Below are 17,568 nucleotides of genomic sequence, written 5' to 3' on the forward strand. Positions count from 1 at the left end.
CAGCTGAACCAGAACCAGTAGCAGCTGAACCAGAACCAGTAGCAGCTGAACCAGAACCAGTAGCACGTGCGTCAGACTCTGGTGTGAGAATCTCGGGTTTCATCGATTCGTCTCCAGACGATCTTCTGTCCTTCAGCTTCATTGCTGGTTTGAGGCGGCGGATGAATCTCGGTTCTGATCGGTACCAGAAATGTTCGGTACCTTTTAGGAAGTTCTGATTCTGAATGTTTGCTGAAACATGCTGGCTAAAGAACTAAAACAGTCCCAGGCGTCCATCAGCGCCGGTTCTCGGTTCTGATCTTCATGCCAATGAGGGACTGTTGGAATATTCCGTCTTTATGTTTCATTGTGCAGCTCGGAGCCGGAGCTGTTCCGGACCACGGTTAGCATACCGGGCCGGAACCGGGCCGTCTTCCTGCTGATGTACGAGGAGCTTCTGCAGCGGCGGCTGGGAAGCTACGAGCTGGTCACCAGCCTCAGGCCTCTGCAGCTGGTCAGCCGCCTCAGCCTGGACGTCACCATCGTGGACCAGGCGCCCATCGTGGACCTGGAGGTTCTGCCGCTCCGCGGCGAAAAGATCACAGGTTAGAGTTCTGCTTTAAATCACATCAGGAGGCGAACAGAAGCTCAAAGTGCGGCTCACGCCAATGAGCAAACCGATTCCCCTCAGTCAACAACCCAGAGACTCTGGCTCCAGTCCAACCATCCCAGGGTTCTGGTTCTGATCCAGTTAATCTGTGACACACTTCCTGTCCCTGTGGTCCAGCCAAGTCCGAGGTTCCCATCACGACTGCAGTCACCAACGAAAACAACGTCTGGAAGGTCACCTTCAGCCCCAACATCGTCCAGCAGGCCAAGATCTCCACCAGCGGCGTCCTGGGAGACTTCGTGATCCGGTACGACGTCCAGCGGGACACGGGGATCGGAGACATCCAGGTGAGACGTCCTGCGTGTCCCTCACTGTCCTCCAGCCTCACGTTGTGCTTCAATGTTCGGATTGATTCTGATTCCAGGTTTTGAACGGACACTTCGTCCACTACTTCGCTCCCAAAGATCTGCCGGTTGTTCCCAAGAACGTCGTGTTTGTGATCGACAGCAGCGCCTCCATGCTGGGGAAGAAGATGAGGCAGGTAAAGCAGCGCTCTGATTGGATGACGGTTTGTACTGTCCACCTGGACAACTCCGCTGAGTTTGGTCTGAACTACTGAAAGCTTCTGGGCAAATCCAGCCACATCCAAACATCCATCCATCCATTTTCCTGCACCCTTGTCCCTCAGTGGGTCGGGAGGGTTGCTGGTGCCTCTCCAGCTAGTGTACCGGGCGAGAGGCGGGGTCACCTGGACAGGTCGCCAGTCTGTCGCAGGGCAACACAGAGACACAACCATGCACACACACACTCACACCTAGGGACAATTTGGAGAGGCCAATTAACCTGACAGTCATGTTTCTGGACTGTGGGAGGAAACCGGAGTACCTGGAGAAAACCCACCATGCGCAGGGAGAACATGGAGACTCCATGCAGAAAGACCGGGAATCGAACCCAGAACCTTCTTGCTGCAAGGCAACAGCTCTACCAACTGCGCCACTGTGCAGCCCTCACCTCCAAACATAACAGCTGAAATATTACATATCACCATATCAGTCAAGCCAAAGCCGTTTTTATCTCCTTATTTACATCAATCAGTCCCTCGAGTTTGTTACGCAAATTCAACAGATCACTAAAAAGTTTGGCTTTGAGCCATGCTGACTCCAACCTGCAGGGGGCAGTGTTTTTCACTTCTGCCACCAACCGATGTGGCGAGTAACAAAACGTCACATTTGTCATCATTTTGCAAAGTTTCTTGCAAACATTTCTAAATTAGCTCCACAAGACTAACAATAAAATGTTTAAAAATCATAAACTTATGAGCATCAGTGTGAAAAGATGTTCGATATTGTTTAATTTTAGGAAGCTGAATTAGCCATTTATTGATATTTACTGGTGTATTCTGGTGGAACCGGCCGTAATGATCTCCAGCAGCAGATCTCAGGAGATTCAGCAGGTCCTGAGTGAAGTCGCCCCCCACCTTCTTCAAACCAGACAAAATGGGTGTCAATCAACTCCGTTACGTTTGTGCTGCTTTGGCTTTGAAGATATTAATAAAAGTGTAAAGGTCAAAAGGTCAACCAGCCCCTCAACTTTTATGAAATCCAACTTTCTTTATATCTTTAAAATGATAGCGGCACAAACGAAAATTCTTGCTGCACAAACGTTTGACACCAATTTTGTCAGATTTGAAGAAGGTGGGGGGCGACTTCACTCAGGACCTGCGCAGGCCGACAGCTTCCTCCAGAAACTCCAGAAACTTTCAGACATCTAGAGCCCAGAACATGAAAACTGGAGTTAAAGGTTGGAGACATGAACATCATTCAGTATTTAGCATCAAACTTTAGCAGAGTTCCAGTTTTATAGTAATTATCCAGATCTGCACAAACTCTCAGGAAATCCATCCATCCTGGGATTTCAGCAGATATGAAATCATCCTCAGCACTTTTTCCATGTGAGTCGGAGGAACTGTGACTCTGCGCCGCCTCCTCCCTCACTGGACATCAGGAACGCAGCGCCGTGACCCTGCAGGCTCCGGCCTCACAAGCTACAGATGCAGACTAAAGCAAAGCGCACTGGAAAAGTACAGCAGAAGGTCACCGTCTCCGTGGCGACGGAGCTTTGTGGACAACAACACCCTCGACCCCTGACCCCGTGATCCGCCCCCAGCCCGGCCGGAACAGAACAAGCGTGTTTTGATGCTTCACAATGGACGTCTTCAGCTGGGGTCAGCTTGTCATTTTAGGACCCCAGCCCCAAATTAACTCGCCCGCCCACAGAGGAGAGAGAGGACCGCCGAGGTTTTAATGGACTTCCTGGAAGCTTTTTAACCAGACGGCCATGTTTATGACTGCAGCTGCTCTCTCACGTGCTCAATGAGATGTCCTAGTCAAAGGAAGGGCCATAAAGCCTGTAAAAACTGGTGGGAATATTTTACCGCCCCATGATTTGATTCTGTCTGCTCTGGAAATCAGAACGACAAACGGAGACATCGAAGAGGTTTTAGAAGATGAGGGATGGTTTAAAACTTCTGCACAGACCAACCTGCAGCTTCCTGTGATTTTTACAGACAAAAGATGCTCTGTTCACCATCCTGAGGGACCTGAGACCTGCTGACCACTTCAACTTCATCAGCTTCTCCAACAGGGTCAAGGTTTGGCAGCCGGACGGTTTGGTGCCGGCGACGCCGCTGAACATCCGAGACGCCAAGAAGTTCATCTACACGCTGATTCCCAACGGCGGTGAGTCCCAGCGACCTCTTCCCTGACCCTCAGCGCCGAGCTCAGCGGTTTGGAGGCCGGGTCCATTCAGATCTCATGCCTTAATGTTCGCTAGATCCAGCAGCAGCCGCCAGTTAAAGGTTTTTCCATCAAGCCTTGATTTTAGTTTGTTCCCCTCAGGCACAAACATCGACGGAGCCATCCAGACCGGATCTGCTCTGCTTCGGGATTACCTGTCGGACCCCGACACCGGGCCCAACAGCGTCTCCCTCATCATCTTTCTGACGGACGGCCGGCCTACGATCGGAGAGACTCAGTCCGCCTCCATCTTGGGAAACACTCGCTCCGCCGTGCAGGAAAAGTTCTGCATCTTCACCATCGGGATCGGGAACGATGTGGACTACCGGCTGCTGGAGCTCATGGCTCTGGAGAACTGCGGGATGACGAGACGCATCAGCGAGGAAGCCGACGCCAGCGCTATGCTCAAAGGGTACCGCTTTCCTCTGAACAGGAAGTTTCAGCTGCTGTTCCTTTTCCCATCAGTAACTCCTTCCTGCTTCCTGTCTGGCTGAGAGTCTGTCCTGATGAACTTCATTACTTCCGTTTCCCTCCACATCGTTTCCACTCTGTGTTTAAACTCAGTGACAAAATGTTTAGAGAACAGGGTGAGTGTAGATTTGGCTTAAACTGGTCTGCAGCAGACTGATACTGGTTCTGAACCGGTCCAGTGTCTGGTCTGAACTGGGAGCAGAACGACTCTGGGTTAGTGTGACGGGGGTCAGCAATGGTGGAGCCATTCAGCGACGGGTCAGTTTGGACGCTTGGCTGGTCAGATTCGGTCATGATGGGTTGTCATGGCAACAGGAAGAACTCTGTGAAGTCAGGCTTTGACCCAGAACGATTTTAATACAAGTTACTGCTAAAGAAGCTGGTTGTTGCTTTCAAGCATGGGAATGGAAAGTTTAGTGGAAGGAGAATCCATAATATGGCTTTCATTGTCATCTCTTTAGTTGGTCATCATGTTGATCTCTGAAGAGAAACTAACTGGTTAGATAAATGAGTAGGAAGCTGAAAGGTTGGGATGTGAATCAGCAAATATGTGAATTTAGTCAGTTTTTCCTCAAATATCAGAATTAAAGTGTTTTCTCGCATGCAGGAACGTTAAACTGATGTAGTTTCCAGACATTGTGATCTTGTCTGTGTCCGTCCTCCCCGTCCGGCCGTCTCTCACCAGGCGCAGGCCGACAGCAGACCTGTAATCAGCTGCAGCAGCGGGCCGTCCTCTGATCAGCTGCTCGCAGACAGGCGTTGGTTCAGTCGCTCAGGAATGTGTGTGTGTGTGTGTGTGTGTGTGTGTGTGTGTGTGTGTGTGTGTGTGTGTGTGTGTGTGTGTGTGTGTGTGTGTGTGTGTGTGGGGTTAACGGATGGACTGATAACAGAGCCGCTGCGGCTTGAACAAACAGCTGCAGGTTTGCTGAGCTGACAGGACGCGCTCCTCCTCCATGTTCACATTCATGCTCTCATTGTGAGCGGCTTAGAGAGCCGGCAGGTTCCAGTCCGGATGGAGATGATCCGCTGATGATGGAAGCTGCAACCACACAAACATCCAGCCAGGACTAAAATAACCGCTTTGCTGCTGGTCCTTTAAAACGTCCAGCCTCTGAAATATGAAGGTTTTCATGAGACCATCAGCTGCCGAGTCTAAAGGCTTTAAAGGTTTATGTTTAATGGTTGCATGTCTGAACAGTGATGGGAAAACAGGCCCAACCAGGAGAGGTTCATGTTTAGAGTGACTCTGATTGGCTGAGCAGCTCGTCATGATGCCTCCTTCTCTGGACCGTGGCAGCCCAGACCGCCGGGTTCCCCTCATGGCGATCAGACATCCAACAGGTTCAGCTGTAGACGGTGTGACACTCAGATTTCACTCACCAACATTTAGATTTCAGGATTTCACATCTTTAGTCGTGAGTTCAGAGTGAACAAACATGGCCGACGAGGTAGAAGCACAGTGGATAGTTTGTGGTCTTAATTTAGCAGACAAAAAAATGACACTATTAAATGTTTGCCAGATTTTCTGCTGTTGGTTTTTTAAGGCCCCTCCATGTTTCCGTCACATCATTTTACCACATCTGACCAAAGGGGGCGCTCTTCCCAGTCCAAACCTGGCAGAGCTGAGCTGCTTCTGGACCTGGGATCCGTTTTTGTCAGATCTCCAGCCGGGAACCTTTAAAGTCCTTCTAGTTTCCAGAACCACTGAGAATGTTTGAACCCGGATGAACCAGGAGAACTGCTGACGCATCTTTGTTAAATTTTTGTTTCTTAAGCTCAGCAAGTTTTTACGTTTATGACGGTAGGACAAATGGCGCCTCAACGTCCAGTTAGCTAATGGTTGCTGTGGAGACTCTACTGGTTGCTATGGTGACGTTTTACCTCCTTCACCACCTCTGTTCCTCTCCAGGTTCTACAGTGAGATCGGAACGCCGCTTCTGTCCGACATCCGGATCAACTACACCCAGAACTCGGTCGGCTACGTCACCCAGAGCCTCTTCACCAACTACTTCAACGGCTCGGAGATCGTGGTGGCCGGGAAGCTGACCGACCGCAGCGCCGAGTCGCTCCACGTCCAGGTCACCGCCAGCAACAACGACCGGCTCATCACCATGGAGACGGACGTGCCGCTGCGCCGCCTGCAGGCGGAGACGGAGAAACACGTGAAGGCGGCCACTGCGGCGGTGGGGTCAGGGGTCACGCAGGGGTGGGGGAGCTCCCTGGGTTCAGTGGCTGCAGACTTCGTGCAGCGTGTTTGGGGTTTCCTCAGCGTGAAGGAGGGGCTGCGGGCGCGGCTGCGCAGCCGCTCCGGCAGGGAGAGGGAGGAGCAAACCCAGCAGGCCACCAACCTGTCCCTCACCTTCCGCTTCCTCACCCCGCTCACCCACATGGTGCTGGACCAGCCCCACCCCCCGACCCAGGCCTCCGTGGCCCCGCCCACACCTGGTGCCGCCTCACCGGCCAATGAGCTGCCAGCTGCAGACGACGAGCCGCCACCGAAGCCAGACGGGAACCTGGGCGGCCCGGTTTCCTCTCTGAGCAGCCGGACGGGTGAGGCGCCACACCAGACCCATCAGACGGGGTCCAGGTTCACCCAGCAGGAAGCTGGTGGCTCATCCATCCTCTCCTCCAGTTTGGTTCACTACAAACCAGGAAATAGTGCTAAATTATTCAGGATTAACTGTTAATCTGCTGGAACACAGTCTGGTCTCTGGTTTAGGCTTCACTACTCTGATTTAAAGGTCAAAGGTTTTCTAGGATCTTATTTAACCTGTGGGGTTCCTCAAGGTTTCATCTTTGGCTCTTTGTTATTTTCATTTTAAATTCATTTAGCAGAAATTATTCAGGTTTGATTATTGGATCTGCTTTAAAGCTGGTCTGTCTGCTGAACCAGAACGTTGTGCATTTGCTTCATTTGTAAAACTTTAACCGGATGGAGCTCTAAGTATTAATGTTCATGTATGAATTACTATCTGCTAAATTTTTGACTAAACATTTTTAAAAATCCAACATAAACCATTTAGCAGACGAACATCATACATTAGTCCTTTTTCATCCCAGATTATTGTTTATAAATCATTATATCTTAAATTATTCGACACTTTTTGAATAAATTTTTCTCTGCAGGAAAAGCTGAGCCGGTCAGGAAATCCATCAGCATCTCCAAAACCTCAGGTGAGTCGTGGCGTTTCTCTCTGCCTCCAGGCCTGTTGGCTTTGATCAGCCTGCGTTCCTCTGAAAAGCTCTAATTGAAGCGCCAGCAGCAGCTCTGCGCTGTACTTAAGCAGCCGATCCTGGATGTTTGTGTTTTAGTAAAGAGAGGGGGCGTCGGGGGCAGAAACGGCCTAATGCCCCTGTCATTATTGTCGCTCTGTAATCTCATTTAGCTGCTTCCAAAGAGCTGCAGCAACTTTTAAATCATCCCAAAGACAAAACCCAAAAACAATCCAGACAGCAGAAACAGCAGGCTACAATATGAACACTGACATTTCTAAAATAACTGAAAACTAATGAGATTAAAAACAACAGGCCTCATCCATACAGCATCTGAAATATTAGAAATACTTACAGCCTAACCAGTTTTCTCTCATATCAGGGAGACAGTCTTAACCAAAAAGAAAACCTGAAATGAATGTAAATGTGTTCAGTGATCCCTCATTCCTGGTTGTGCTGCTCTCTCTCGCCCTCTCTCAGCGGACGGCGACCCTCACTTCGTGGTGGAGTTCCCTCTCAGCAAGCTAACGGTTTGCTTCAACATCAACGGGGAGCCTGGAGACGTCCTGCGTCTGGTTTCTGACCACCAGTACTCTGGTGAGCCTCAGGGCTGATCTCAGTCACTGACTCTTTCTCAGGTTTCCTCCAGCAGATCATCAGCCTGGCGGGCCACCAGGCTTCAGCCCCGCCCCCACAGGGCCAGCAGCATCTGCTTCCAGGCACACAGTCACATTTTATAGCATCACAAAGTTATTATGTCACTTCAGCTGTTATAAAATGACTTATAACAAATAAGATTTAAAAGAAATTTGACTTTGTAATATAAGGGCTTGAATTTGAGCCTCTGTCTCTTTAAGAAGCCCCTGCTGTTTCTGAAGCTCCGCCTCCAGGAAGTCATCCAACATGGTTCCTCTATTAACCCTTCAGTGTTTCTACCAGCAGCAGCTCCTAATGAGCTCAGCCTGCTAATTGCTTCTGGCTAGTCTGAAGGAGCTGAGTGGTGGAGGAGCTGAGAGGGGGCGGAGCTGTGCCTCGAAGGCGGGGCTAGGTCCACCCAGGCCTTGCAGCTGAATGGTTGCCATGGAGATTAAATGATTTATCAAACATAAATCAGAGCAAAACTCCAAGATTGTTTTACATGATGAAAAGTTAAAGAAGTATAAATCTATTTTACATGACACCGCCCCTTTAAGCCGCAGCCTGAGATGACAGAGACGTTCCCAACCTCAGGTGGGATTAGTTGACGGTTCTTTGACTTTTCCAGGTGTGACGGTGAACGGCCGGCTGGTCGGCGCTCCGGCGCCCCCTGGCAGCCATAAGAAGCAGCGGACGTACTTCAGCAGCGTCGCCGTGGTGATGGATCGGCCGCACCGGGCCTACATCGAAGTGACCCCCACAAAGGTCATCCTGGATGGGCGGGACCGCATCGTCCTGCCCTGCCACGCCACCACAGCCGTGGACAGTGACCGGCTGTCCGTCGCCGTGGTGGGCGGGGCCAATGTGACGGTGACAGTGGGAGGAAACATCAGCTTCGTCATCCTGCTGCACCGGTACAAAAACCCCAGTCCCTACCAGAGAGACCACCTGGGGTTCTACATCGGCAACAGCGCCGGGCTTTCACCGCGCTGCCACGGCCTGCTGGGTACGTCCCAACAAGCTGCCGCCTGATTGGCTGCTGCCGGAAACAGGAGTCAGCCAATCACAGAGCAGCTACATTCAGACATGAAGAGGGGCTGAGGTCCAAACCGAGTTTCAGACGGTTGGAGGACAGAAGACGTGTCCAAACCTTTTACACAAACTACTGGCAGTAGTTTATGCATTACAGGAGAAATGCAGAAAGATTTTATTTTTGATGTTTTTTTAAGTTTTACCTTCATTGAAGATCCAAAACATAAGAAAGGTTTTGAACTATTGGATACAATTTTATCATTCATGATTTGTGTTCAGGGGCCAAACAAAATTATTTGAAGGGCCACAAATGGCCCACTGGCCACACCTTGCTAACGGCGGATGCTAACGGCTGATGCTAACGGCTCATTGCTGCTGCTATTGAAACCGAATCGTTTTAGTTTCAGACGCAGACAAACTGCAGAAGCAGGAAGTGAACCTGACTGTTTCTTCCTGACTCCAGGTCAGTTCCTGCATGAGGAAGTGGGCGTGGCGCCGCTTCCCGCGCTTCCCGCGCCGGGAGATGCGGGAGTCTTGAATCCGTCCGCTTTCCTGAAGGTGAAGGAGCGGTCGGTACCGGTGGTTCGGAAGACCAGGCGGATCTACGACGGGAAGCAGAGCGTGGACTGCTGGTTTGCTCGGAACAACGCAGAGAAGCTGATCGACGGCCGGTACGAGGATTACGTCACGGCTCACCTGTTCGACACCGGAAACACCAACAACGCATGAACACCATCGTTATTATCATTAATTATTATAATTATGATTTAACTAAGCTTCCAAATATACCTTAATGACGTCATGTTTGTACCTGTACGTTTTATTTTCTACTATTTCTAATTAAATGAAATGTTTGATGATGTTTAATATTTTCCATGTTGAGGTGAATAAAACCTTTAAACTAGTTTTAGACTCATTTGTTAAATTTCTCTCAGGTGTAACAGCTGTTTGCTACCTGGGCTCATTAACCTGCAGCTGCACCGCAGGCCCCGCCCACACAGGTGTGCTGCAGGCCCCGCCCACACAGGTGTGCCGCAGGCCCCGCCCACACAGGTGCACCGCAGGCCCCGCACACACAGCTGCGCCGCAGGCCCCGCCCACTCAGGTGTGCTGCAGGCCCCGCCCACACAGCTGCGCCGCAGGCCCCGCCCACTCAGGTGTGCTGCAGGCCCCGCCCACTCAGGTGTGCTGCAGGCCCCGCTCACACAGGTGTCGGTGGTAAGAACTGAACTCCAACAGAATAATCATGTTCATTCAGGTTCAGAGCAAAGCGGGCCTTTGGGTCCGACCGGAACCAGCAGAACCTTTCATCCTTTATTTGGTTTACTAAAAATACGTTCAAGTACAAATAAAACATGAAACAATCAGGAATAAACGGCAACATAGAAATATGATTATTAAAGAATCGATCCCAGAATATAAGTATCTCAGTAAACAAATACAAATAAATGTGATAATTATATAACTGCACAGATTATTAAACATTCCTTTGGCTACATGTGGAGTTCCAGTCATTTAAACTTCATTCAAGACTAAATTCATTCTACCAAAATTATTTTATTAGTTTTTATCCCAAATATTTTTATTTATGTAGAAAAACATCTTAATTCTTCACGAAACATTTTGTATGATTTACCAACCAAACAGATTCTGATTCTGGAGCTGCAGAGGAATGTTTCAGTGGAAAATCAAGTGGAAGGAAAAACTTCAGTGCACCGAGCAGCAGAGCAGATGGATTTGTTTCTGGACAGCCTGAGGTTCTGCTACTGACCCAAACAGAACCGCCTCAGCCTAAAGCTTCACAACGAAGGCAGAAGGAATGCAAAATAATCCCAAATAATCTGATAATCTAACCTGCTGGGAGCTCAGGTCAAAGGTCAGAGGTTAAACCCTTTAATAATAATCAGATTGATCTCTGAGGATCAGCAGCGGCTCGTTTCTAATAACTTTATTTTTTAATAAACTCATTTTTCCTCCTGAAATGCAGAACCATTCTGATCCAGATCTGCTGCAAGAGCAGAACCCGAGGTTCTGGTTCTGGGACAGTCAGGGTTCTGATGATGTCACAGCTCTGATGACGTCATCAGTCCTCTGAGTTTCTTCCACTGGAAGGCAGGAAGCCGAAGGCCTAGTGATGAAGATGAGGCTTTGACTGGACCGTTTCTACACCACCACCCAGCTGGGTCTCAGCGGCCCGCCTGAGTACTGAACATGGACCCGCTGCTCTTCATCCTCCTCCTCTTCCTCGCCGGAGTCGCTCTCAGCCAGCAGGACCTGAGGAAGGAGAGCCGACCAGTTATCCCAGTTCAGCATTCCCAGTCTGGATGTTCTGGATCTACGACTCCAAACCATCACAGGAAGTGACATCACTCCACTCAGCTTTTATGAATGCAGAACAACATGCTGCTGTTTGTTATCATAAAAGTTTCTCAGCATCTTTTTATGAAATCTGTTCATTAAAGATCCAAAACATAAGAAGATTTTCAGAAACACAGAAAAAAATCAGATTTTTGTGAAATCGGTTGTTTTCTGTGTTGTTGGCCTAATTTGATCCGTTCTTAGCTTCAGTCAGGGGCCAAACAAAATCATTCCAAGGGCCACAAATGGCCCCAGGCCACATCTTGGACACCCCTCTTCTAAACTGTATTTGTATCTCTACAAACGGTTTTAAATCTTTTATTGCTGCTTTTTTTCTATGTGATTTATAGTTTAAACATCTGAAATATTCCTGCAGTTGGGAGCTGAACTCTGCTGTGAGCATCAGTGAAGAGCGCTCCTCTTCCTCCTCCTCGTCCTCCTCCTCTTCCTCCTCCTCTTCCTCCTCCTCTTCCTCCTCTGCTTTCCATCCCCTCAGCCTGCAGACGCTCCATAAATGTCACTTTTATTCCCTGGATGAAGGCTCGACTCATGGCCGCCTGGCAGCGCGCCAGGAAGGAAGGAACAAAGACTCTAATCCCGTTACGCACAAAGGTCACGACCCCTGAGATGATGGAAACTGGAAACATGGCCTCTGTGTTCGGAGAAATTATTTCAACAGAGAAATTTGTGGAGAATAAAAAACTGGGTCAGTTTATGAAACTGCTGCGTCTCAAACAAGAACCCTGAGATACAAAACTTAAAAACAGAAACAAAAACCAATGTTGGACCGGAGCGCCGACCGGAGCGCCGACCGGAGCGCCGCTCCTCTGAGCTGCAGCAGACAGACAGGGGCCTCTCGGGGCCCTCAGGTTCTCCCACAGCGGTCGACTGGAGCTCTGAGGTTATGGAACCATTTGAAGGGTTTATTTTTGCCGGTTTATTGCGTCGTGTTGTATTAATTTACACCATCTCTCTCTCATCTGGCCCTGGAGAAACAAACCAGGTTCTGATCCAGAACCCACTTTAGTTTAGAACTGTACCAGAACCTGGGCTGAAAGCAAGACGTATGGCGCCCCCTGGGGGACGTGAGGTAATGTCTGTTCTTCTGAGCTCCGTCTCCATAAATGAGCAGAAACACGGTGGAGCCTTTAGTAACAAATGTTCATTTAACATTAAACACGTTTCTACATTTTTGACTGTTTGGTGCATAAACTGGATGAAAACTGATTTTTAATCATGTTTGTTTGTGTAAAAGGAGAGACGGCACATGAAAAAAAATAAAAACTTTACAGCTCAAAAATACTCCAAATAGTTTGGATATAGTTTTTTCTTTCTTTACAGAAAGTTTCTGTTTATGAAAATAGACGGAAAGTTTATGTTTGACCTGTTTTGATTTTTGTTCATAAGTTTCAGGTTCATTTATATCCTAAAGAAAAAGATAAAACTTCAAATGTTAACAAACCTTAAAACTGAAGCGCCTCCAGCTCCCATGGCCTGTAGGGGGCGCCACACAGAAACAATGAACTCATTCTCACCTGGGCCTCCTCGCTGCTGCCCCCTGCTGGCAGAGCCTCGTTCTGCTTGGAGTCTCCGCTGGGCTCCAGCCCCGTCAGGGTCTTGTACTTCCTCATGGTCAGGCTGTCGACCACCCAGAACATGATGGCCTGCAGGGGGCAGCAGAGGAACAGCATGAAGTCGCTCTCTGGCCGAACCCGACCCGACCCGACCCGAACCCGACCCGGCCATGAATCAGCTTACATTAACGATGAACGGCATGATGAGCATGACCAGCGCCAGCTCCAGCTGAGGGTTAGCGATGTAGCTCAGCAGCACCTCCTGCAGCTGGAACAGAGGAACTACAGTGAACTCAGGGGAACATCCAAAGCAAACTCATGTCCACATCAGGGAGGTTCTTAAAGGGCCGGTGATCCCAGAACATGAAACCGTTAAAATAAAAGCGAACAGCCGAGTGGAGTATTACTGAACTCATCAGGATTCAGGATTATTTTGGGGATTTTTCCACTAAAATCACAGATTTTGGGCTAATTTAGAAATATTTGTAAGGAATTTTGCAATATTTGCATTTATGAATGGCAGTAACAGTGTAATGAAATACTGCCACCTGCAGGTGGGAGATAGAATCACTTAAATCCAACGTTTGTAACTATTTCTGCAGAAAAGTTGCAATAAACTCACAATTATGCTTTTGCAAAATATTGTAAAGTTTTGATTTTTACTTAAATTTGTGCAAAATAAAACGGATTAAATTTGTGAGTGAACAGATAAAAATGGTTTGATGTGGTTAATGAAAGAATATTTCAGCTCAGTTGTAATATTGAAGCTCATATTCATGCGCCCCTCTGGAGCCTGGAGGGCCACATGAGAAGCTACGGCGGGCCGGGTTTGGCCCCCCAGCCTTCAGTTTGACACACGTGATGTGAAACATGCAGGATCTTCAGGACCGGATCTGGACCCCAGGTCCCAAACTTTCAGTCCATTTTGACCCGTCTTACTCTGGACCATCCGGGGACGAGCAGAACCAGGCTGATCACGCCTTTCTCCAGAACCATGATGAGCAGGTAGACGCCGCCCTGACCCAGCCACGCCGCCGCCTGCGGAGGGTCACCTGGTGGAGACAGACAGACAGACAACCTGAGCTGATCCAGGCACAGGAAGCAGCACAACAGCTTGGGTTAGTTCACCACAGCACCCTCTAGTGGCAGACGCTGGAACTGCTCCTCCTGCCTTCACTGGTATTCAGACTATTATTATTTTAGTGTTTATTATTCTGACAGTCAATCAATTAATCAGATTTAAAAATAGGAAATTCTGTAACTACTTAAGACATTTTTTTACACAATATTAGAAAAACTAGTAAGCAAATAACTCAATTACATCTTTGAATAATGAGATTTTCTTACCTAAAACGTAAAAACAGCATTTCTTTTATTAATGCTTGATTATTTGTATTAAACTATAAATCTGCAGCTAAAAAATTCTCCCTATGAATGTGTTGATTATTATTTGTATTAATAAGCTGATTATTTCACAGAACGTGAAATAATCAGCTGCCATAGACGAGTTCTGCTTCAACAGATTGACAGGAAAATAATTTGTTTTTATCTTAAATGCAAAATGTTGATATTTATTGTTGAGTTTTGGCTTCATTTCATTTCATTTCTGTGTTTTTCTTTCATCAAATGTCTGTTTTTAGCGTCTGTTTAGTCCAGCTAACGATTAATCAACAACTAATCAATCTGATGATTATTTAAATCATTGATTAATCGTGATTAATCGTGCTTCAGCTCATGATTTCCTCTCACCGTATTCTCCAAAGGAAAGCAGACTCCACTGCTTGATCTCCACCAGTCTGGAAACCAGTTTCACAGCCGCCCAGATCACCAGCATTCCCAGCGTCGCATCCAGCAGGAAGTTCATCAGGTACCTTCAGAGGAAAACACCGGAATAACCACACCGCTGCTTTTTATTTCTGTTTGTTTTCAGGATTCTGGCTCACAGGGGAAAAAACTGTGAGTTAGACTGCAGCTAGCAGCTAGCAGCTAGCAGCTAGCAGCTAGCAGCGTGTCGGGTCGGCCATGTTGGGTTTGGGACTCACAGAGAGCAGGGGTCCTCCTTGGTGAGCGTGGACAGGAAGACGTTGGCGAAGTGGATGAAGAGCGCTCCGATGGCCTGCTTGGACGTGTCGAAGAACCTGGAAAAGACAAAACACCTTAAAAATGTAAAACCGTCCTCCGTCTTCTGTCCGGACAGTAAAAGCAGGAAGTGGCCTGACCAGATCCTCCAGGGCCGCCGGACGCCTGCTGGCTCCCGGAAACGCTTCACTGCAAACAGATCAATCACACGCCGACTTCAGCTGGTCAGCAGGAGAAACGCTGCATGTTTCATCCACTTTACAGAAACTCAGATGTTTATTCAGGTTTTAATTCAAATCTGTTTTATGTCTGTAAAAATAAATTCATTGTTATAAAAACTCTGCAGATGGAAATGACCAAAGCATGACTCTCCCTCCACCGTGCTTTGGAGCTGCAGTAACTCCTTCAAAAGGGATTTTCTGATTCTGAATATTCTGGAGCCAAACCGGGTCAGAACCTCAGGGTTCCTGGATAACCCTGGATAACCCTGGAAAATCCTGGAATCGTTTTCATACTGCTGCAGGTCGGAGCGGAGCAGGCAGGGGGCGCTCTGACCCCACATGGAGGAGGAAGACCTTCCTGCTGCCGTCAGGATGAAGAATCAATCAGCCTGATTGCTTATTGGCCCAGGAGCCGCAGGACTCTGACCGATCAATAATCGAAGATAAGATGAGAAACTTACAGGAAAAACGATCAATTCCTGATGAACCCGAGAGCACAAGCTAAGGTCAAAGGTCACGAGAGACTGGGCTGACCGGAACCACCTCAGAGAGGATCCACAAAGAAGCTTTCACAGTGGCCTAGTCAAAGCCTGGACCTGAATCTGTTGAAGCCATCCTGCCCACCGGAGCGGGTCAGAACTCTGAGGTTCAGGTTCTGTCCAGAACCGGGCCTCAGATCAGATCGGATCCGGACCAAAGACTCGATTCTGTTCCAATCTGTGTGAAGCTCGTTCATTCTGGGTGGAGAAGTTCTGGAAGCGGTTCTGGTTCCGTCCAGTGGGAACCAGATGCCACGTTGGCTCATAAAGGCCGTCCAGGACCAGAACCAGAACCAGAACCCTGACGGTACTCACACATCAGCGTGCTGAAGGCCACGACGGCCAGCAGAGCCTGGATCAGAACCCCGAACCGGTCCGTCAGAGCTCCGTTATCGCAGCCGTGCGGTCCGGCCTTGTTAATGTCGGACATGTTGGCCACCACGACCGGACCGAGGTCCAAAACCCGCTTTACCAGAACGACCCCGCCGAACCCGAACCGCTCCATTATTGTCATGAATCCACCCCGACTCGGTTCCGTTTGGACCGGCGCAGCCTGCGGTTCCGTTCTGCTCGGTGCCGGCCCAGAGAGTGGCTACATCCCGGGGAGTTCAGGCGAACCGCAGCATCGATGTTCCGACCCACAACAACAGGGATGGACCCGCCGGAAAGCGGCGCAGCGACACCAACACCAGCTTCCGGTGACGCCGCTTCAAAATAAAAGCACCAGCTGGAACAAACTCAAACTGATCGATCACCGATTATAAATATATTTTATTCTAAACTATATGACAGATAAAACAAATAAAGACTGAAAATATTAATTATCTGAGAAATTTTATACAAAAAAATTCGGGAATAATGTCAAATATTTTAGTGACAAAAGTGAAAAATTTTCTGATATCCAAATGTCTTCAGTTAAATAATATATATATATATATATATATAATGTCTAGAAAGCACAAAAAATCACCAGATTGTGATAAAAAGTATTTAAAATTGTGATATTTAATAAGTATTTATTTTAAAACTGTAATCAAATAAAACGGACTTTTATTTTGTTATTAAAAACCAGATGTGACGTATTTAATTTAAACGAACTTTATAGATGTTGTTAAAAAAACCTAACTGCTTACAGATTGTTTTGTTGTTGCTTTGATGATTAGATAATAAACTGAATATTAATAACACAAAAATAACCTGAGAAGAAAAAAAAAAACTGTTTTCAAGTCATAAATTTAATTTATTATCAGAAAAATAAATTCTCTCCTAACGAACCGTGACCGGATGACCTCTGACCCCTGCTGGAGGTCAAGCCGAAGGATTACATCAGGTTCTGTGCTTTACTTTGACTAGGCCACCCTAAAACATGACTGTTTTTTCTGAGGTGAACTTGCTGGAAGTCCGGTTGGACCTTCTCCTGCGGCAGAGCAGAAAGTTCTGCTGGTTCTGAAGCAGCCCACATCACCACACTGCCACCACCAGGCGGGTCGTTCTGGTTCTGGAGTCTTGTGTTCAGATCCAGCCGGACCAACTTCAGGACACAGAATATTTTCCCAGAAGTCTTTGTGTTTTTTGGGTCATCAGTGGAGTTAACCTATGACCTTTAAACAGAAACAGGAAACAGAAATAGTTCTGTAGAACCCGGATCGGACCATGGAAACAATCAATCCAGAATATTCCTGAGCGACGTTTGAAGAACCAAACGTTTACATTTACGGCTCAGAACTTCCTGAGATTAATCCGCCTCATATCCCACAAATCCACAGATGACCCAGATTCTTCAGGGGTCACAGTAAAACCGGCCCAAACGGCCCGGTTCTGCCCGGTTCTGCCGGTTCTGCCCGGTTCGGGCTGCACAGAAACCATACAAGAACATGAACCTGATAAGATGAGAAATTATTTAAATATGAGAGAAAATGAGAAAAACGAGAAAAAATTAAATATCTTTTTATAAAAACCAAGAAATGATTTCAGATGACAAACCTGCAGAACCAGAACCAGAACCAGAACCAGAACCAGGACCAGGACCAGAACCAGAACCAGAACCAGAACCAGAACCAG

General features: G+C 47.9%; 2 protein-coding genes across 3 annotated transcripts in view; one reads left to right on the forward strand and one right to left on the reverse strand.

Annotated features, from left to right (window-relative positions):
• itih5 (inter-alpha-trypsin inhibitor heavy chain 5) overlaps nucleotides 1-9,641 on the forward strand; it is a 14,411-nt gene extending 4,770 nt beyond the window's left edge. Inside the window, exons 5-14 of the mRNA XM_008401630.2 lie at nucleotides 355-584; nucleotides 767-936; nucleotides 1,014-1,130; nucleotides 3,156-3,327; nucleotides 3,487-3,796; nucleotides 5,765-6,405; nucleotides 6,982-7,029; nucleotides 7,549-7,665; nucleotides 8,333-8,710; nucleotides 9,200-9,641. Coding sequence (XP_008399852.1) covers nucleotides 355-584; nucleotides 767-936; nucleotides 1,014-1,130; nucleotides 3,156-3,327; nucleotides 3,487-3,796; nucleotides 5,765-6,405; nucleotides 6,982-7,029; nucleotides 7,549-7,665; nucleotides 8,333-8,710; nucleotides 9,200-9,465 — 2,449 coding nt within the window. The 3' untranslated portion in view covers nucleotides 9,466-9,641. The remainder of the gene's footprint in view (nucleotides 1-354; nucleotides 585-766; nucleotides 937-1,013; nucleotides 1,131-3,155; nucleotides 3,328-3,486; nucleotides 3,797-5,764; nucleotides 6,406-6,981; nucleotides 7,030-7,548; nucleotides 7,666-8,332; nucleotides 8,711-9,199) is intronic.
• Nucleotides 9,642-9,980: 339 nt separating this feature from the next.
• Nucleotides 9,981-16,198, reverse strand: tmem110l (transmembrane protein 110, like). 2 transcript variants are annotated; one of them, XM_008401631.1, is made up of 8 exons: nucleotides 15,823-16,196; nucleotides 14,888-14,936; nucleotides 14,711-14,806; nucleotides 14,418-14,539; nucleotides 13,608-13,720; nucleotides 12,853-12,936; nucleotides 12,630-12,758; nucleotides 9,981-11,010 (listed from the first exon to the last, which is right to left on the reverse strand). In XM_008401631.1, exons 1-8 carry the CDS (start codon nucleotides 16,019-16,021, stop codon nucleotides 10,900-10,902), a joined length of 903 nt encoding a protein of 300 aa, XP_008399853.1. In that variant the 5' UTR covers nucleotides 16,022-16,196; the 3' UTR covers nucleotides 9,981-10,899. The 2 variants fall into 2 exon arrangements, with proteins under 2 accessions (XP_008399853.1, XP_017158480.1); XM_017302991.1 differs by having other exon boundaries at nucleotides 14,711-14,936; nucleotides 15,823-16,198.
• Between the last annotated feature and the right edge of the window lie 1,370 nt (nucleotides 16,199-17,568).

Source organism: Poecilia reticulata, unplaced genomic scaffold (genome assembly GCF_000633615.1).
Source record: "Poecilia reticulata strain Guanapo unplaced genomic scaffold, Guppy_female_1.0+MT scaffold_125, whole genome shotgun sequence".
Lineage (NCBI taxonomy): Eukaryota > Metazoa > Chordata > Actinopteri > Cyprinodontiformes > Poeciliidae > Poecilia > Poecilia reticulata.

Bases quoted from the DNA above. Each gene is read 5' to 3' on its own strand.
- tmem110l (XM_017302991.1), bottom strand. From the start codon at position 16,021: ATGACAATAATGGAGCGGTTCGGGTTCGGCGGGGTCGTTCTGGTAAAG. The intron at 14,937-15,822 runs GTGAGTACCGTC...ATCTGTTTGCAG, and splicing joins GGCCTTCAGCACGCTGATGT to TGAAGCGTTTCCGGGAGCCA. The intron at 11,011-12,629 runs GTGAGAATGAGT...CTCCTTCCTCAG, and splicing joins GCAGCAGCGAGGAGGCCCAG to GTCCTGCTGGCTGAGAGCGA.